The 22,989-nt window shown below is 34.1% G+C and overlaps 1 protein-coding gene across 2 annotated transcripts in view; it reads left to right on the forward strand.

Annotated features, from left to right (window-relative positions):
* Positions 1-22,989, forward strand: part of RXRG (retinoid X receptor gamma) — a 115,279-nt gene that overhangs the window by 26,273 nt on the left and 66,017 nt on the right. For both annotated transcript variants that reach the window (XM_053694074.1, XM_053694075.1), the window contains exon 2: positions 11,255-11,502. In XM_053694074.1, coding sequence (XP_053550049.1) covers positions 11,255-11,502 — 248 coding nt within the window. The remainder of the gene's footprint in view (positions 1-11,254; positions 11,503-22,989) is intronic.

The following is a 22,989-nucleotide window of genomic DNA, read 5'->3' on the forward strand; positions in this document are numbered from 1 at the left end:
GTGAGCTGATGTTCAGTGTCTGAGCATCACGGAAAATGCATTTCCAAACTTTCTGGAGCACCAAGATGGAGCACCCCTGCTTTAGACACTGTCTGCTAATGTTATATGAGGCAGGTGATAGAGCAGCTGATTGGCTACACTGGCTTCAATAGATAATTTTAAAATATATATTTAAAATGGGGGGGAGTGGAGTTGCCATGTGGGGGTCATGTGGGGTATGTAAAGACACACCCACATTGTGCTGCAGAGAAGCTTCTTTTCACAGTCTTTTTTAGCCTGTCTAGCTTGTCTACTGCTACAACAGTGTCTGTATACCATTTATATTACACTGAAGTAATCCAAGGCTGATACTCATTTTCTAAGGTCCATCTCAAAGAGAATGTTTCAAAAAATATTAAAGTTCTTTGCTTTTAGAAAAATGGATGTTAGTGTCTAAGTAAAGCATTTTTGTTTATATGAGCTATTATTTCCAACCAGTGAAAAGACTTAACCCAGAACTTCATCATGCAATTCCTGTTGATTTTATATTCAATTTAAACAGCTTTCAATAACTTTTTTTTTATGCTACAATATGTTTAAGATATTTAACTGTTACTCTTTCATATACATAACATTTTTTAGAACCATGTACTTTTAAAGGCACTTTGCCGGATTGGCCTGCCGGGAATATATATATATATATATATATATATATATATATATATACATGCACACACAAATATATATATATATATATATATATATATATATATATATATATATATATATATATATATATATATATATATATATATATATATATATATATATGTGTGCTGTGTGTGTATGTGTGTATATATTTATGTATGTATACATGTATGTGTGTGTACATATATATATATATATAAATATAGTACACACACATATATATATATATATGTACACACACATACATGTATACATACATAAATATGGCGCTGCGGAATCTGTTGGCGCTCTACAAATAACCGATAATAATAATATATATATATATAGCAAACTCCTAGAAATAAATCCACCCTCCTGGGTCATCCGCCTGGGTGCAAAAATGGGGTAAATATATTGCAAACCAATGCACTCTCAGGTCTTCTTAATAGTGAGTCAAAAAACACAGACCCCTTCATCAGAATAAATGTATAAAGGCAAGCATCATCATCAGAATACTATATACTGTATATATATATATATATATATATATATATATATATATATATATATATATATATATATATATATATATATATATATTAATCAAAGAGATCACTAAAGGTAAAACTAATCCTGCAACCCCCTATTAAGCCAATCAAATACAAAATGCAGACACCTCTCCTTTAAGAACAAATCAGTGTATACATCACACTCTTATTAAGTAACTCAAAATAATATTTATTAGGGCAATAAAAAACAAACAATTTCAACTGAGCCTATATCAGGGATCCCTGAATGAATGTTACCGGTATGAATGTTGCAACTTAAAACATATCGTTGCCATGTAATGTGGCACAAAGTAATCAGCAATCTGCTAAAGTTCCGCATGGAATAATGTACAATGTATCCACAACATGTTGCAGTTCGTATGAATATAACAATACAGGGCTAAGTAAGCCTCTCTTCTTAGTGACAGGGAATTCACTGTAAAAATCACCAGAGCATGTAAACAGACCAGCAGTCCTCCTAGAGACCGAGCTTACCGAACCATCTGGTTTATATCTGCTTACATGCACTTATTTCAGTTCTTTTGACAGGCTTGCATTTTAGCCAATCAGTGCGGAATTCTAGGTAACTCCACGGGCATGAGCACAATATTATCTATATGGCACACATGAACTAACGCCCTATAGTTGTGAAAAACTGTAAAAATGCATTCAGATAAGAGACGGCCTTCAAGTTCTAAGAAATTAACATATGAGCCTACCTAGGTTTAGCTTTCAACAAAGAATACCAAGAGAACAAAGCAAAATTGATGATAAAAGAAAATTGGAAAGTTGATAACAATTACATGCCCTATCTGAATCATGAAAGTTTATTTTTGATTAGACTGTCCCTTTAAACAGCTTTTGTTTTCTTTCTTTTAAATATCTTTATTACTAACTTGCACCTACAGAAAGTAGGTAAAGAGTTAACCTGTGGAAGTGTTTGTATTTGTAATTCTAGCTTTGGACTTAGCAGACAGCAGCACACATGTTTATAATGTAATGTCCTGCGCATGTGGGAGCAACATTTGACTAGACTGTTCCTTTAAACAGCTGTTTTTTTTTTCTTTTAAATATCTTTATTACTAACTTGTACCTAAGTAGGTAAGGAGTTAACTTGTGGACGTGTTTGCATTTGTAATTCTAGCTTTGGACTAAGCAGACAGAAGCACACGTGTCTAATGTAATGTCCTGAGCATGTGGGAGCAAAATCTAAATAAGTATAGCTTGTCAAATGTCAGCGGAATGGCTGCCTGCTGCTGCATAGTGCTGGCGAAATTTACAAGCAAAACTGGTTCACCTTGAGTGCCTTTACACAAGATGGGCAGCTGTTCTTTCTTCTTAAAGGGGCAATAAACAATTGGAGATTGTAATAAAAAAGTGTATTATAATACACATTGCAGTAAACTTTCATCATTAAATTGGTTCCCTTTTCCTTTAATTTAAAGGGATAGAAAAGTCAAAATTAAACTTGCATGATTCCGATAGAGCGTGTAATTTTAGGACACTTTTAAATTCACTTCTTTTTTTCAAATGTGCTTTGTTCTCTTGGTACCCCTTGTTAAAAAAAAAAATACACGCATATTCTACACTAGTGGGAGCTGCTGCTAATTGGTGCCTGCACACATTTGTCTTTTGTGATTGGCTGACTAGCTGTGTTCATCTTGCTGCCAGTAGTGCAATGCTGTTTCTTCAGAAAAGGATAACAAGAGAACGAAGCAAATTTGATAATGGAAGTAAAGTGGGAAAGTTGTTTAAAATTGTTTTTTCTATATAAATCATTAAAGAAAAATTTGGGGTTTCCTGTTCCTTTAACTCCTGTTTATCTCCTGTAAGAATTGTAATCACACACTTCAGACTTCATAAGCCTTAGTCTATTGCATTCCATATAGCAATTGTTTGAGCAGTCTGTTAATTGTTGATTTTTACCTGCTCCTAATTGGCCTAAGCAGATGAGAAAAGATAATAAAATAGTTTATTTAAAAAGAAAGAGTACTTGTCTTGAACGAAAATATTGAATATTGGTTTTTGACCCCACATTGGCCTTGTGGAAAGGTCTGGCAATGGGTAGAGTTGGTTTTTGAAGTCTTATAAGGATCAAGAGAGCAGAAACAACATCAAATCAGTATCAAGAACAGTGAGGAGAAGCTCCAACCCACTCACCCTTGACTACTGTGTGTTTGTTGCCACTTTGTTGAGGTGTTTGCCCAATGTGGTGGATAATTGGTATGGTTTTATGGGTACCTCTTGTTTTGCATTGCACAAGTAATTCACTAGAAATGCTTGTGCAATGTTAAATGCTGACTGCGTATGCTATCGGCATTTAGCGAGGTCAAGTGGACATGATTCACTACAGCGAATCATGTCTGCTCGACTAATGGTAAATCTACCTCAATGTAGCAAAAGAGTGGAAAAAAACTAACACCCTACACTAGAGCCAACCCAAACGCATATTCTCAAGTGCGATGTGCCCCCCTCCTCTGAAGAAGCATTGCAAAGCGTGCTTAAAAGGGGCGCAGCACTGGGAGTACTTATTAACCTTTTTAACCTGCTTGAGCATAGCCTGGTTATTATAATCATAGCCAGCCTGTTCGCTATGGTCTCTTTGCATATTAGACAGTGGTAAATGTAATTGAGCTCCCGGATTGAAGGAGCTTAGTCTAATTCAGGGTTGTTTCTATGCTTGATACCTCCAGATAGGAGTATATATAAAACCTTGTTATAGAACCTTGCTATAGAACCATATTATAGAACCTTGCTATAGAACCTTGCTATAGAACCTTGCTATAAAACCTTGCTATAGAACCTTGCTATAGAACCTTGCTATAAAACCTTGCTATAGAACCTTGCTATAGAACCTTGCTATAGAACCTTATTATAGAACCTTGCTATAGATCCTTGCTATAGAACCTTGCTATAGAACCTTGATATAAAACCTTGCTATAGAACCTTGCTATAGATCCTAGCTATAGAACCTTGCTATAGAACCTTGCTATAGAACCTTGCTATAAAACCTTGCTATAGAACCTTGCTATAGAACCTTGAAAATATATCCACAATGATTTAATTCTTGTAACATATAGACAAATGAATATTGAACAGAGAAGCTATTACTGCTTTAATTTTACAGGCTATCTCAATGTGTTTTTTACTTGTCTTTGAATTTTAATCCAAATGTCAAAGGATTGCATTTCATTATTTTAATAGATAATAACCTATTAAACGTTCTATTTTAAATGATTCTGTTTATATTACCTGCATACCAATGACTTCGTTTGTGTGTAAGCTTACTTTCAGTTGTATCTTTCCCAAGGGCGCTAACCCGACATGAAAATATTGATATTTCACATTCCAATGTTCTTCACATAGCAGAATATGTTTTATTTATTCATAAATATATATTTCTACATATATCCGATGGTATTTTGGTACAATATATACTGTATCTATACCTATATGTATACATGATTATAAATAGGTATAGATGTATACAGATATATTTAGGACTATCTATTTCTAAGTTTACAGTAAATACATAGTTAAAACCTTTATTATATATGAATATTGCATAAATATGTTTGTTACATGTTTTATTCTACTTAACTGCAAAGGGATATATATATAACACAGAAGTTATAGATCTGCACTCTCTACACAATAAAATCATGTTTTGAAAGTCCAGAGAGTGCGGATCTATAACTTCTGTGTGGATATTGACGTTCCTGATACCCTGGTAGCAACTTTGGAAGGTAAGAGTGCAAATCCCCTTGAACTTTAAAAATATATATATACTGTAAGCTTTTATATTTTTTTTGTGCAGTTTTTTATTTTTTTAATATTTTTATTAGATTGTGTTATTATCAGTGTAACTATACTTTTACATGTAATTTTGAGGTGTTTTGTGCAACTTTTTATTTGAGAGTAACAGTTAACCAGAGCTCTGAGGTTGCTAAATTTGTCCAAATGTAGCCACCAATCAGCAACCGCTACCCAGGTGCTGAACCAAAAATGGTCCGACTCCTAATCTTTGCATTCTTGCTTTTCAAATAAAGATAGCAAGAGAACGAAGAAAATTGATAATAGGAGTAAATTAGAAAGTTGATTAAAATTGCTGCTCTATCTGAATCATGAAAGAAAAAAATGGGTTTTGTATCCCTTTAATCTTGTTTCAGGGCTTTTGTTTAAACAAACCTTATTAGTTATTATATTAACCAATCAGGATTGCAGTGCAAGGGCTTATTGTAAGAATTAGGTTCTCAAGAACAGTCAGGGAAATGTTGCAGTTATTGTGGAGGGGTCTAAAACATGAGTGTTTCATTATAGCAGATGATGCGGTTGGGGTTAATTGTTATGAGGAAGGGTGCAGTTAGGTTTAATTGCTATAAGATTAAGGAAGTAGGATTTTTTGGGTGGGGCCAGTGTGGTTATTGTTTATGGAAGCTGAGCTGGGTTATCACCCAGTGGGTATTTTTAATGTTAAAATCAATGTAGATATTATTATTTATTTATAAAGCACCAACAGATTCCTCAGCGCTGTCCATGGGTACAAAGGTATAAGTACAACAGTGAAACAATACAATACAAGACTACATTTTACAGACAAATACAGGGGCAATTGAGGGCCCTATTCCAGTGGGAACTTACAATCTAGATGGGTAGGAGGGGGGGAAACAGGAGGGGGGGACTGCAAAAGTGAGAATGATGTTAGTGAGGAGTGATGTTAATATTATAATAATAATACGATAATAAATAACACTTAGTGAAACTTCTAAGTGTGTAGAAATTATTTTTTAACAAACGATCATTTAAAGCCATATCAGCTTTAGTTTCTGAATTATTCTGTATTATGATTTATGGAAATGTATGCTTATCAGTCTGTTTTTTTACAGAAAAGGATGTTCCCTTATGTTGGATTCACAGATATAATTATTGTGGGGCTTTTGGAGATCGGATGATCCCTCTAAATTATGGAAAACACTTGTATCCATATAACATAGGAAGTAATGTTAAAGGGCAAAAGCACTGTAAAATTTGATTCAGCGTAATGTGTTCCTAATGGTGTGTTATTTCAACTGCTGGGTATTACAGGAAAATAAAACACAGCAGAATAGCATAATAAACAAATGCATTATAAAAAGAGAATGCAAAAGCACTTAGTTTGAATTTCAAATAAGTACAAATTATAGTTAGTTCAATTTTCTTTCCCACTTTATCATATGACAGCCATCAGCGAATCACAAAATGCATTTACGTCTATTCTGTGAATTCTTGCACATGCTCAGTAGGAGTTGGTGCCTCATAAAGTGTTCTTATATAAAGATTGTGCACATTTAGATAATGGAAGTGGATTAGAAAGCTGTTTAATTTTGTGTGTTCTATCTGAATCATGAATGTTTAATTATGACTTTAGTGTTCCTTTTAAATGTATTGAAAAATGTTAAGGTCTAATAAAACAAACCAAAATATTTAAGTGTTAAGCCTATTGAACAGGTTGAAGTCAACAAAAGAGGAGGCGGGAAACCTTTTGGATACATACTTTGGGGATAAATGGTTTGAAGAGGGATGTAGATTTAGCAGCCTTTTTTGAGGATTAGATTTGCTTAGGCTTCCCTATATAACATGAATGGGTAGGTACCCCTGCATGTATTTATATAAACTGCCATTTCTACATTTAGGGGGTTAAATAACGAGGGTCTCACAACAGCAGCGAGACCATGCTATTTCTGCATGCTATAAGAAGGTTTTAAACCCTCTGCGTCATGTACATACAGGGTATATCACTGTTAAGTGGTTAAAATAACTTCATAACGCTTGGTATTTCAAGTATTCTGTTTTTTGAAGGTGGAAAACCTCTGTAACCCTTTTCAAAGAAGAGCAAAAACTGTCTGATATTTTGTGCTCTGTATTTATTGTATTAATTTTCTTGGTTGTAGTGTAAAGAAAAAATGTTTCTATTTTCTTTACTATGGCCTCAATCACAATCTATTGGCGATTTGTTCGTGAAAAGGCTTTTTGCTTTTCGATTTAATTGGTCGCTGAGTTTCTCAATTGATCAGAATTATTTTGTTAAAATCCCACTGCCGCAAATGAGTTTTCAGCAGAAAAGCTTCTGAAAAGGACTTTTTGTGTGTTAAGTAGAAAATACTCACTTACATGTGTGACATTAACTATTTGTCATCAGAATCCATCCTCAGCACTGATTAACCATATGTATCTTGGCATGATGGACATACGTTAACGTTTTTATTCACTTCAGAACTCCAACATCTTCAAATGGCGTGTTTTTATTGTTTCTGTTTAACATGTAATGAAAAGTCACACTTGTGCTGTCGTCATTATCAGCAACAGTACTGGTATTATAAAAATTGTCTTTGAAAAGGAGATTGTTTAATCGCGACTTTCATTAGAACCTGTTGTAATACGTTTGAATCTACACCACGTATAAACCATCTGAATGCATCTTTTAGGTTGTCAGGATGAGCAGACTTTGCATCATTTTTCTATGGTCGCTTTAAATTTTCACAAGTATTAAATATTTATTTCTATTGTTTGTTAAAGCACCATTTCATTTTTGGCATGAACTGTAAATAAGATGGTGACTACAGGTTTCTACGCAAAGGATTTATCTTCTATTACTGGATTCTAACATTCTTTAAAATGTAAACCGTGACTGCTGCCCTGCTACATTGTATCTGCCTAGAAGACCCTTAAACAAGATTGTTCCTTTTTGACCGGGTTTATATAGGGGACGTGCCTCCATGCACGCTAAGTCCAAACTCATACACGAGAGTGCGTCTCAATGTGTTTGTGCCTAATCACAGTAACAAATGTTCTTTCCAGTTTATAAATTCAATAATGTAGGCACAAGCACTTTGAAGCGCACTCTCGTGAATGAGTTTGGGCTTAGCGTGCCTAAAGGCGCTTCCCCTAAAAAAATGTCACACATATAGGGGGAAAATAATAAAGCACACTGGGAAGTTGTGCCATTACACATAACAATACATTTTATATAAAAATCTCAAGGTGTTTAATGTCTCTTTAATTGTGCGAAGTGGAAACAGAGGTTCCAAATTGAAGAGCCCATTTCTAGAGCACTATTTGGAAGAATGTTATCCATTTGCAAGAGTACTAGATGGCAGCACTCTTTACTGTCATATATTGCTCCAGACACTGACCTAGGTATCTCTTCAACAGAGAATATCAAGAGAACAAAGCAAATTTGATAATAGGAGCAAAGTGGAAACACTTTTAAAATTGTATGCTCTGGGGCCTATCTATCAAGCTCCGAATGGAGCTTGATGTCCTGTGTTTCTGGTGAGTCTTCAGACTCGCCAGAAACAGCAGTTATGAAGCGGCGGTCACAAAGACCGCTGCTCCATAACCCTGTCCGCCTGCTCTGAGCAGGCGGACAGGAATCGCAACAATTCAACCCGATGGAGTACGATCGGGTTGATTGACAGCTTCCTGCTGGCGGCCCATTGGCCGCGAGTCTGCAGGGGGCGGCGTTGCACCAGCAGCTCTTGTGAGCTGCTGGTGCAATGCTGAATACTGAGAGCATATTGTTCTCCGCATTCAGCGATGTCTTGCGGACCTGATCCGCACTGTCGGATCAGGACCGCAAGACATTTGATAAATAGGGGCCTCTGTCTGAATCACAAAAGAAAATGTTTTGGAATACTGTGATTGTGATATATTACCTTGCACCTGATTTATGTTTCTTTGTATCATTAACCAGGCAGTAGGAGTATGGTTCAGATGCTACATAGTCAGTTGTTTTATTTTTTCTTTGTTTTAACCCCTTAATGACAACGACATACCATGTGCATTGCCAGTCCTTAAAGGGACAGTCAAGTCCAAAAAAAAATGTTCATGATTTAAATAGGGAATGTAATTTTAAACAACTTTCCAATTTACTTGTATCACCAATTTTGCTTTGTTCTCTTGGTATTCTTAGTTGAAAGCTAAACCTAGAAGGTTCATATGCTAATTTCTTAGACCTTGAAGACTGCCTCTAATCTGAATGCATTTTGACCACTAGAGGGCATTAGTTCATGTGTTTCATATAGATAACATTGAGCTCATGCACGTGAAGTTACCCTGGAGTGAGCACTGATTGGCTAAAATGCAAGTCCGTCAAAATAACTGAAATAAGGGCGCATTTTACAGAAGCTTAGATACATGGTAATCACAGAGGTAAAAAGTGTATTTCTATAACAGTGTTGGTTATGCAAAACCGGGGAATGGGTAATAAAGGGATTATCTTTCTTTTTAAACAACAAAAAGTCTGGTGTTGACTGTCCCTTTAAGGGTTTTCTTGCTTTTAATAACTCTAGACTGTGCTATTAATAACACAAACCCCATTAAAAGGGGTTACTTACATGTAATTTGATATTTTTGTTGTTATGCTTTTCTCTTTTGTAAACTGTTTTAAAAACTTAGAACAAAATATTCAATGTAAAAAAAAAACATCTTAAAATGACATGAAAGTAATTGTTCCATTGCAGTTTTTGGGGTTTTTTGCGGAAAAAAAAAAAAAACTTTCTAAAAGGGAAAAAAAGTTATTTATGTTTTTGTTTTTTTGCATGCACAAACATGCACTTTCTGTTAGTTTAAAAGTGAAAATAAAAAAGCTTTAATGTAACTTTTTCAAGCAAAATGAAAACTGTAACACTAAAATATGCATGACAGACATTTGTTAAATGAGGTTTATATATATATATATATAATGCATACAAATAATAATTGTACAGAATATATATATAGACACATATAATGCATACAAATAATAACTGTACAGAATATATATATATATATATATACATATAATGCATACAAATAATAACTGTACAGAATATATATATACACATATAATGCATACAAATAATAACTGTACAGAATATATATATATATATATATATACACATATAATGCATACAAATAATAATTGTACAGAATATATATATATATATATATATATATATATATATATATATATATACACATATAATGCATACAAATAATAATTGTACAGAATATATATATACACATATAATGCATACAAATAATAATTGTACAGAATATATATATACACATATAATGCATACAAATAATAATTGTACAGAATATATATATACACATATAATGCATACAAATAATAATTGTACAGAATATATATATATATATATATATATATATATATATATATACACATATAATGCATACAAATAATAATTGTACAGAATATATATATATACACATATAATGCATACAAATAATAATTGTACAGAATATATATATATATATATATATATATATATATATACACATATAATGCATACAAATAATAATTGTACAGAATATATATATATATACACATATAATGCATACAAATAATAACTGTACAGAATATATATATATATACACATATAATGCATACAAATAATAATTGTACAGAATATATATATATATATACACATATAATGCATACAAATAATAACTGTACAGAATATATATATATATATATACACATATAATGCATACAAATAATAACTGTACAGAATATATATATATATATACACATATAATGCATACAAATAATAACTGTACAGAATATATATATATATATATACACATATAATGCATACAAATAATAATTGTACAGAATATATATATATATACACATATAATGCATACAAATAATAATTGTACAGAATATATATATATATATATATATATATATATATACACATATAATGCATACAAATAATAATTGTACAGAATATATATATACACATATAATGCATACAAATAATAACTGTACAGAATATATATATATATACACATATAATGCATACAAATAATAACTGTACAGAATATATATATATATATATACACATATAATGCATACAAATAATAATTGTACAGATGATTGTAGTATTTGCATGTTTTGGGATTGTAATATTTGCAAAAAATGCAGTAATGTGTTTTTTTCTTTTTCCTAAACCTAGAACCAATACTAAGCTTGTTTTCTTTTTTTCCTACAGATGCTGTACCTCATGGACATTCAACATCGGTCAGTCCGTCATCTAATTTTTCCACAATGAATTCAATTGATGGGCACTCGGCGTATATGGGATCTTCTCTTAATGTTCCCAGGTCTATGAACATGAATTCTGTGTGTTCCCCAGGGAATAATCTGGGTTCTTCATACAGAGTAATCACATCCTCCATGGGACCACACTCAATGTCACCTCCATCAATTCTCAATTATCCTGTCCATGACAGTCCACAGGTGAGTGAATGCTACTATATGCTATAATATAGAGATCTAGCATGATGTCTGAGTGCGCTAGTACATACAAAACATTGACTGGACACCAGGGGCGTGTTTTGGCCTAGGCAAACAAGGCACTTGCCTAGTGAGGCAGATTTTTTTGGGGGGCAGCAATTTTTGAGTCTCACTACACTCACTAAACCCACACATACACTCACACTGCACTACACACATACTCAACTTATACTTACACAAACACACACTTACTACACCCACACATACACTCACACTGCACTAAACACACACTCACCTTATACTTACACAAACACACACACACTTACTACACCTACACATACACTCACACTGCACTACACACACACTCACCTTATACTTACACAAACACACACACACTTACTACACCTACACATACACTCACACTGCACCCCTGGGGGGGGCAGCAGAATTTTGAGTACCTAGGGCAGCACAAAACCTAAATATGTCACTGCGTGGACACATCAAAAATATGTGTTTAATAGACGTTCATTTGTTGTTTCTTGTGCACAATGAATGACGAATATGGCTACGGGAACAGCATTTGACTCTTTTCGGTGCCGGATTTTTTTCATGTGAAAGTGCAATTCACAAAGCTCTGGATTTGCACTTTCACAAGAAGAAGAAATCCGTCACAAAAAGATCTTTATGCCACTGCCCATAGCCATAATCGGCACTTGTGCGCACAAAAGGACAAATACACATGCCTAGTTGGTACTGTTCCACCCCTGCAAAGCGTTGAACACATATGTTAAGTGCATCTTGTGAATCTCACGCATAGCACAAGATGAGTGGTTAGCACACCAGGAGTGGAAGTTACATCACAAGTGGTTTCTTTATCTGAGTGGAACTTTACCTGTGTGTTTAATCTCTTTGCTGTGTCTAACACATAGCTAGGGACTGTAATGTAAAAACGTACATTCTCTATAAAATGTGAGCATCTTTTTTACAGTAGAATATGCCTTTAGAGTTGCATTAACTGAAAATAATTTTAAGATACTGCAAACAATAATAATAATGCAATTTCAATTATTTTATTTTGAAGATATGAATTTTTGTTTTTATGACATAATTTAAGCACACCATGCTCTCATATTACTGCTGGTGCATTGTACAATTATATATGATAATTCCCATGCTGAGAGATAATTGCAATTCTAACACATTCTGATTGTTTTCTCATGCAATTTATAGGTGGGATATTATTAACTCAGTAAACTGAAACTGCAAAACATGGGTATAGTTAGAGAATGTAAATTTATATCATTTTACACATTTAGAGGAAGACTAACCACAAGGCAACAGGAACATCTGCCTAAGTATGTATACAAATCATTTTGTTTTGTAAAATATATATCTATACCTATAAATCTACAGTATATGAATGGAGGTAAAGAATAAATTATCCCTAAGGTATCGAATGTATGAGTCAGCCTCTAAGATCCTGGATATGCAGACCCAATTTGAAAAGGTCTGGTTTTATTGCACTCTAAACGGTACCTCAGACTCACATACCTAAATAAGATCTCTGAAGGGCAGTAGGGTCACAACACTGCACCAATCATAGGAAAGCGGTCTTGGCATCTCTCATAACTAACTCATGCGCATTCTAAATGATCTACTGATCAGAGAATTGTTGGTACTTTTTAAATTTATTTGTTTGATTTTATTTTATTTTTTAAATTACACTATTTAAATTTGAGACAACGCAACTCCGCTTCTTGGATTTGCTAAGGTGTATATCTCCACTTTACTCAGCACTTGCTTGAGAGTCCTTATTGAACCTAGACATTATACTCAGACTCTCTAGAAAGAAGCTTACCAAACCTGTTTTGGACATTGCTAACTCCTCATTATGAGATGCTTTGAAACCTTAAAAGACTCACAGGAAATAGTAAATGTTATATATTTTATGTGTTGTCCTTCATACTAAGGCCTCGCTTCCATTGAGTCGTTAAAAATGGAGCCGTAAGCTACCGAAGCGGCCGACAGCTAAAAGTAATTTACGGCTCCATTTTAGTACCAGGTTTCCATTGAAATATTTTGCGGATAGCGTGCAGTCGCTCTTTTCGTGTAGCTGTAAGTTAACGTTGTGTTAACGCTTCCATCTGATGTCGGATTTCTTGAAAATCAATTAGTTGCTAAGGTAACCCGACCTTACACTATAGAATTTACGTTTAATGTCCGTGCTCCTTACCGGTGATCACCTCTCAAGAAAAATAAAAAAACACTTATCCATATTTTTAATAATCAAATACTATTTTCTAATATAATTATATTTAACACTTCATAAATATAAGTAATATTTATTGCTGCCCTAGGCATAGGTCTAGTTTGCATTCTGTAGATATGTTCTTGCATATATTATTATATTTAAATATATACTGATATTTCTATTAGAATATAAGTTCAACTATTTCTATACATGAGACAACAATAAATATTACTTATAACAATTTATTTCTACATTAAAACACTTGCATTATTTGCAAGTTTTATAATTTCAATAGAAAATAGGTCTCAAAAAGCACAATTTTCCTCTTTTACACCTAGTTGAGCTGGGGGTAATATTTCTCAATGTATCAACAGCCTCCGACAATGTATTAACGGTTAGCGCTTTCATTGGAAACCTGGTATAATTTATCGATTAACGGCTTCTATTACTTTCTATGGGACGCGAAGATCTTTTCGGCAGCCGAAGTCCGGCTGCCGATATTGAGGTATAACGCGCCATTGGAAACAGTCGATAAACGATATTGCTTCCGACAGCATATTTATCGGTTTGCGAGTGCACGCAAACTGAATTACGACTCAATGGAAGCAAGGCCTATGTTTGTATTGAAATACTAATGTTCCAATAAAAAGATTTAAACATAAATCTATATGAATATATACAGGTATAGATACATATACTGATACATATAGAAATAAATATTTGGAAATACAATGAACATTTTATTCTAAGTGAAGAAAATTGGAATGTAAAATATGTTCAGTAAAAACATATATATATATATGTTCATACATGTGTATATATGTGCTAATATGTGTATATATGTATGTATATACATATTTACACATATAAACACATAAATATACATATATAAATATATATATATATATATTTAACATTGGTTCTTGCCTCAACTGTACATCCTCCTATATGATTTATGTTTTGACTTGCGTGGAATGTCATTTACAGTACGTGAGTCTCACAACCACTGACGTCAACACAAGGATCAGAAACCATTTGTCCTCAATCAAGATTGGGGAGGCAACTACACCATTGGTTAAACATTTTAAAAATATGCATGCCAAAAAAAACGATACTCTTAAATGGCAAGCCATTGAATGGGTTAAACATCCTCACAGAGGTGGGGATAGAGACAAGGCTCTAGGCAAACGTGAGATGTTCTGGTTATTCAGATTACAGACACGGGTCCCCTTAGGTCTCAATTCAGAGTGCGACTTGATCAATTATTGGAAATGACCTATATTACACTCAAGGCTTTAGTACATTATTGAGTCGTGCTCTGAATTGATAATACCTTTCTTTGAATGGGTTAATACCTTGATGGTCTTAGTAACATGTGAATGAGTAGATTCCTATAGAGGGCGCAAGAGTGGAGGGTGTAAACTGGTATTTTCAGTGGGGTTTTCCTCAAATCCCCTGTAAATAGTCAATGGTGCGAAGTTAGTTAGAAACAAACCAGCGCCTATGAAAGGCTGAAAACCCAAAGAATGGGTACAATATGTTTTCTCAAAAAATAAAGAGTTTATTAGGATCAAGAATCTTATAATTCCTTTTTTTTAAAAAAATCATTAAAATTATATATATAGAAAAAACAGTTTCATATGATATGTTTCTGTCAAAATGCCCAAATTTTATAAAACAAAAAGGTGGTTGGCCAACCTATTAAAAAGACAAAATAGTACATCTAGCGCAAGAGCCTGAATTTAAAAACTCTAAGATTACTAAAAAGGATAGAATAGCGAGATACAATACTATTTTTGGTATATAATTGTGACTCTATATAATATTCCTCACAATATAGTAATAAGTAAACTCCGCTATATAACTGTGTAGCCTTCACATTTGCAATATATAAACACTGTGAAATATGTGTGATAAGGTTTTCCTAATCGCTGCAGATAAATAGTCAATTTTTTGCAGACACCAAGTAGTTTCTTTATATCTATGGGAGGAGCGGGTGGGACAATAAAACGTCAATAATTTTTCAGATATCCATAAAGTTCCAAATAGTACCTGGGTTCCGTGTACAAGTGAACTTGTTTCCTGAGTTGTTATGGTAAGTCTTGCCATAACCGGCAAAGATTACAAACCACCAACGGATCAGGTAATTTACTTACCATAACAACTCAGGAAACAAGTGCACTTGTACACGGAACCCAGGTACTATTTGGAACTTTATGGATATCTGAAAAACTTATTGACGTTTTATTGTCCCACCCGCTCCTCCCATAGATATAAGGAAACTACTTGGTGTCTGCAAAAAATTGACTATTTATCTGCAGCGATTAGGAAAACCTTATCACACATATTTCACAGTGTTTATATATTTCAAATGTGAAGGCTACACAGTTATATAGCGGAGTTTACTTATTACTATATTGTGAGGAATATTATATAGAGTCACAATTATATACCATAAATAGTATTGTATCTCTCTATTCTATCCTTTTTAGTAATCTTAGAGTTTTTCAATTCAGGCTCTTGCGCTAGATGTACTATTTTGTCTTTTTAATAGGTTGGCCAACCACCTTTTTGTTTTATAAAATTTGGGCATTTTGACAGAAACATATCATATGAAACTGTTTTTTCTATATATATAATTTTAATGATTTTTTTTTAAAAAAGGAATTATAAGATTCTTGATCCTAATAACCTCTTTATTTTTTGAGAAAACATATTGTATCCATTCTTTGGGTTTTCAGTCTTTCATAGGCGCTGGTTTGTTTCTAACTAACTTCACACCATGGTCTTAGTAACATTCAATACACTTAATTTTCAAATATTTGAATATACATATGTAATCTGTGATAGATGTCACAATTAATGCGAAGATATAATATATATATCAGAATAGATGTCAAATTGTCCATGTGTATTGGTATATAATTAATAAATAATATACATACATCATTTATCTATCCCTACACATGTTTTGCCACATCTGGCAATATAATATGAATGGTATTAGTTAAGTGACATTTCAGCTTATCATATTACACGAATGCTGAAGTGTGTAATTCTGTTGACTCAATTACATAATTACATATTTATACGTTGGTAACCTGATACTCACTACTCTATAGAATACAACATTAACTTCCTTACCTTCATCTGAACATTCTATCCAACAAACTATGTGACGCACAACTAAGGTGTTTTAATAATTGCGCCTATGGAGACGTATAGCTTCCAATATTGAATAGAAAGGCTCACATTTACCTAGTAACTATTTATAATGCTAATAATATTACACACTTTTATATCATCTGCCTCTGATTTTGATATGTAACAACAATTATAGTTTTTCTATAATATGTTTTCTATTAGTGCATAGAGTGCTGTACATCACTAGATAACTCCAATAGATTTCATCCTCATAATGTCCTTCATCTATTATTATTATTTTTCCTAAGTTAGCCACATTATGTCCTTGAGCAATTGTACAATATTTCTTGCAATACAAATAAGTATAATGATGTATTTTATATTTAAGTGAATAAGCCTACTATGTTTGATAGCATATTGTTACTTCATTGGCAATCAAGTGAATAAGAGGTTAATCTGAGCATAGAAAGTTCCTTTCTATTATTGGTAAATGGCGAACCTATCAGTGAACATTTACCCCTTTAAATATGTGACACGTTAGCACTATGTCAGCTACGATTACGGCATAAGGCCGAAACATGTCAGCCTGTTGCTTTCATGTGTTTTAACTTTTTATGCCTATGGTACTCCCATGTCTTTGATTTTACCACAAGTGGCAAATAATAAAGGAACTTTATTTTTACTTCGCTCTGGAACTACTTCATTTGTTCATATTTATATATATACATAAATACACATATTTAGACATGTATATGAATTTATATACATTATAGCCCTTTCCATTCAAACACCTTGTCATATACCATATACTTTTGAACCCTTATAAAATATTTTTATTAATATTTATATGAATAATTTTTATTAGATAGTGTTTATATGAGTATAACACTTTATTTTAATGTATTTATGTTGTTTTTGGTGCAACTTTTTAATTAGACCTAACACTTTGGCCTCTAGTTATCAAGCTGTCTACTTACCTGCATTCGATGGCCCTAATACGCTCGCCTAAAATCGCTTAACATCGCCGCTGCAGACCTGAATACGTTCGCCAAATTTATCAAGAAAGCTGTCAAAAAGCCACGCACCAAGTACGGGGCGATAAGCAGCGGACTGTTGTTAACTAACAGTCATCGATCTTGCTGCTCTTCGGCTTATTCGCAGCTTTCTTGCTACCCTGTCACTAAGCACCCACACTATACTATACAGTTTTACCCCCTAAACCGCTGCTCCCGGAGCCCCCCACAACTAAATAAACGTATTAACCCCTAAACCGCTAATCCCGGACCCTGCAGCAACTATAATAAATATATTAGCTCCTAAACCGCCACTCCCGGACCCTGTTGCAACTATAATAAATATATTAACCCCTAAACCGCCGGTCCTGGACCCCGCCACCACCTACATAAAGTTATTAACCCCTATCCTGACGATCCCGGACCCCGCCGCAACTAAATAAATTGTTTAACCCCTAAACCGCCACACCCGGAGCCCGCTGCAACTAAATAAAATGTTTAACCCCTAAACCGCCGCTCCCGGAGCCCACCGCCACCTATATTATATATATTAACCCCTATCCTGCCCCCCTACACCACCGCCACTATAATAAAGTTATTAACCCCTAAACCTAAGTCTAACCCTAACCATAACACCCCCTAACTTAAATATAATTTAAATACATCTAAATAAATATTACTATTATTAACTAAATTATTCCTATTTAAAACTAAATACTTACCTATAAAATAAACCCTAAGATAGCTACAATATATTTAATAATTACATTGTAGCTATTTTAGGATGTATTTTTATTTTACAGGCAACTTTTTATTTATTTTAACTAGGTACAATAGTTATTAAATAGTTAGTAACTATTTAATAACTACCTAGCTAAAATAAATACAAAATTACCTCTAAAATAAAACCTAACCTAAGTTACAATTACACCTAACACTACACTATAATTAAAATAATTACATAAATTAACTACAATTAAATAAAACTAATTACAATTAAATAAAATTAACTAAAGTACAAAAAAATCCCACTAAATTACAGAAAATTAAAACAATTACAAGAATTTTAAACTAATTGCACCTACTCTAATCCCCCTAATAAAATAAAAAAGCCCCCCAAAATAATAAAATTCCCTACCCTATACTAAATTACAAATAGCCCTTAAAAGGGCCTTTTGCAGGGCATTGCCCCAAAGTAATCAGCTCTTTTAGCTGAAAAAAAAATACAATACCCCCCCCCCCCCCAACATTACAACCCACCACCCACACACCAAACCCTACTCTAAAACCCACCCAAACCCCCCTTAAAAAACCTAACACTAACCCCCTGAAGATCAACCTACCTTGAGCCGTCTTAACCCAGCCGGGCACAAGTGGACCTCCAGAGGGGCAGAAGTCTTCATCCGATCTGGGCAGAAGAGGACACCAAGACCGGCAGAAGTCTTCTATCTTCATCCATCCGGAGCAGAGCGGGTCCATCTTCAATCCATCCGACGTGGAGCATCCTCTTCCATCAACGTCCTAACAAAGAATGAAGGTTCCTTTAAATGACGTCATCCAAGATGGCGTCCCTTGAATTCCGATTGGCTGATAGGATTCTATCAGCCAATCGGAATTAAGGTAGGAAAAATCCTAAATTGAGCTCACATTCTATTGGCTGATTGGAACAGCCAATAGAATGCAAGCTCAATCATATTGGCTGATTGTATCAGCCAATAGGATTGAACTTCAATCCTATTGGCTGATTGTTAAAGCCAGTTAGGGACAGATATGTAGCAGGGTTAGGCTTGCAACGTCAGCAGTGTGTACTTTCAGTTCACAAACCTACAATTTGCAGAGGTAAGTTACCGGAAACATTGTGCAAAACAAATTGTAAAAGAATATTTTCAAGTTGTTTTTTACTATGCTTAAAGGGACACTAAACCCAATTTTTTTTTCATTAATGATTCAGATAGAGCATGCCGTTTTAAGCAACTTTCTAATTTACTCCTATTATCAACTTTTCTTTATTCTCTTGCTATTTTTATTGTTAAAAAAAAACAGGAATGTAAAGCTAAGGAGCCAGCACATTTTTGGTTCAGAACCTGGGTTACGCTTGCTTATTGGTGGCTAAATGTAGCCACCAATAAGCAAGCGCTCTCCAAGGTGCTGACCTGTTGGTACAAGAAGAATCTGCTGGTCAGAGCAGTGTTAGTGACCCAGCTTGATCATGTGACTACCGCTGCTTATTGAGTTACTATCCAATTCCATTCTAGACCAGAGTTTAGTAGATTTGAAGTGGGGCAGAACAATATTAGTGCTATTCTGTGCTAATATCACTCAAATGCAATCAATAGTGCTTTTAGTTTTTTGCTCATATTACAAGTTAAAAGCAATATTTTAGCAGTCGAGTGAGAGTCTAGGCAGTGCTAACATTTGAATGTTGAATACTGCGAGTGTGCTTAAAGGGACAGTCTACACCAGAATTTTTATTGTTTTAAAAGATAGATAATCCCTTTATAACCCATTCCCCCGTTTTGCATAACCAACACAGTTATATTTATATACTTTTTACCTCTGTTATTACCTTGTATCTAAGCCTCTGCAAACTGCCCCTTTATTTCAGTTCTTTGGACAGACTTGCAGTTTAGCCAATCAGTGCTGGCTCCCAGATAACTTCACGTGCATGAGCACAGTGTTATCTATATGAAACACATGAATTAACACCCTCTAGTGGTGAAAAACTGTTAAAATGCATTCTGAAAAGAGGTGCCTTCAAGGTCTAAGTAATTAGCACATGAACCTCCTATGTTAAGCTTTCAACTAAGAATACCAAGAAAACAAAGCAAAATTGGTGATAAAAGTAAATTGGAAAATTGTTTAAAATTACATGCTCTATCTGAATCCTGAAAGTTTATTTTGGACAAGACTGTCCCTTTAATCCCTCACATAAAAGACTTCTATGGGGAAACTCTGAAAATAGCTTGAGCTGTAAGCCAAAGGTGTGCTAATGCTACACAGGTAGTGTGTGTGTGTGTGTATATATATATATATATATATATATATATATATATATATATATATATATATATATATATATATATATATATATATATATATATATATATATATATATATATATATATATATATATATATATAAAGAGAGAGAGAGTTAATCCCATGTGTATATATATATATATATATATATATATATACACCCCCACACACACATATACCTGTATATATAAATATGTGGAAAAAATACAGTTCTGCCGACTGTATTACATAGGAAACTGCTGCATTTTTCATGTTTTAAGCCATCATGGAATATCTATATATCATTAAAGTTATGTTTCTTCCTGTTCCACGTCCAGTTGTCAAATCTGATTGTGTTTTTTTTTATTAACCCCTTAAGAACCAAGTACGTCCTACAAAAACTGTCACTTAAGGACCAAGGACATACCCTGTACGTTCTCAGGGTTTTCAAGCTCTAGAAGTGATCATTATCGCTTCTAGACGATTTTAGGGTATTGCAGTGATGCCTCAATATTGAGGCATCCTACAATACTGTTTTTTAAGCATCCGATGCAGAGAGAGCCATTCTGACGGGGGCGTGCGCATGCGCAACCAATACAGAACAAGTGGTGGGAGAGAAGTCATGGGAGAGGGGAATAATGTTGGGAAAGGGATCTGGGAGGGGGAGGGGTAGGGTATTGAGGGTGGGCAGCTACACTACAGAAATTTGGGGGTTTATTTATTTTTTATAAAAAAAAATGGCAATTTTATAGTAAACTGGGTAGTACCTAAGATGGCAGCCAACAGGTCGAGGGGGGAGGCTTAGAGAACTGTTTGTGTGGATCAGGGAGTTTGAGGGGGTAATGGGGGATCCTACACTTCAGATAAAATCTAAAAAAAAAAAAAAAAATCTAAAAAAAAAAAAAATCATCTTTTTTTTTATACTGGCAGACTTTCTGCCAGTACTTAAGATGGCGGTGACAATTGTGAGGTGGGGGAGAAAAGAGAGCTGTTTGAGGGGAGTCAGGGAGGGATCAGGGGGTGTGATGTGTCAGGTGGGACGCTGGTCTTTACACTAAAGCTAAAATTAACCCTTCAAGCTCCCTACACGCTACCTAATTAACCCCTTCACTGTTGGGCATAATACAAGTGTGGTGCGCAGCGGCATTTAGTGTCCTTCTAATTACCAAAAAGTAATGCCAAAGCCATATATGTCTGATATTTCTGAACATAATTGCACAAGCTGTTTGTAAATAATTTCAGTGAGAAACCTAAAGTTAGTGAAAATGTTAACGATTTTTTTTTATTTGATCGCATATAGCGGTGAAATGATTAGCATAAAATATACCAAAATGGGCCTAGATCAATATTTTGGGTTGTCTAATACACTACACTAAAGCTAAAATTAACCCTACAAGCTACCTTATTAACCCCTTCAGTGCTGGGCATGATACAAGTGTGGTGTGCAGCGGCATTTAGCAGCCTTCTAATTACCAAAAAGTAATGCCAAAACCATAAATGTCTGATATTTCTGAACAAAGGGGATCACAGAGAAGTAGCAATTAGTCATATGAACATACCATAGAATGTTCTCACTGAGCATACCATAGAATGTACTCACTAAGCATACCATAGAATGTTCTCACCGAGCATACTATAGAATGTTCTCACTGAGCATACCATAGAATGTTATTTTCAAGCATACCATAGAATGTTCTCACTGAGCATACCATAGAATGTTTTCACTGAGCATACCATAGAATGTTCTCACTGAGCATACTATAGAATGTTCTCACTGAGCATACCATAGAATGTTCTCACTGAGCATACCATAGAATGTTCTCACTGAGCATACCATAGAATGTTCTCACTGAGCATACTATAGAATGTTCTCACTGAGCATACTATAGAATGTTCTCACTGAGCATACCATAGAATGTTATTTTCAAGCATACCATAGAATGTTCTCACTGAGCATACCATAGAATGTTCTCACTGAGCATACCATAGAATGTTCTCACTGAGCATACTATAGAATATTCTCACTGAGCATACCATAGAATGTTCTCACTGAGCATACCATATA

Source organism: Bombina bombina, chromosome 10 (genome assembly GCF_027579735.1).
Source record: "Bombina bombina isolate aBomBom1 chromosome 10, aBomBom1.pri, whole genome shotgun sequence".
Classification (NCBI taxonomy): domain Eukaryota; kingdom Metazoa; phylum Chordata; class Amphibia; order Anura; family Bombinatoridae; genus Bombina; species Bombina bombina.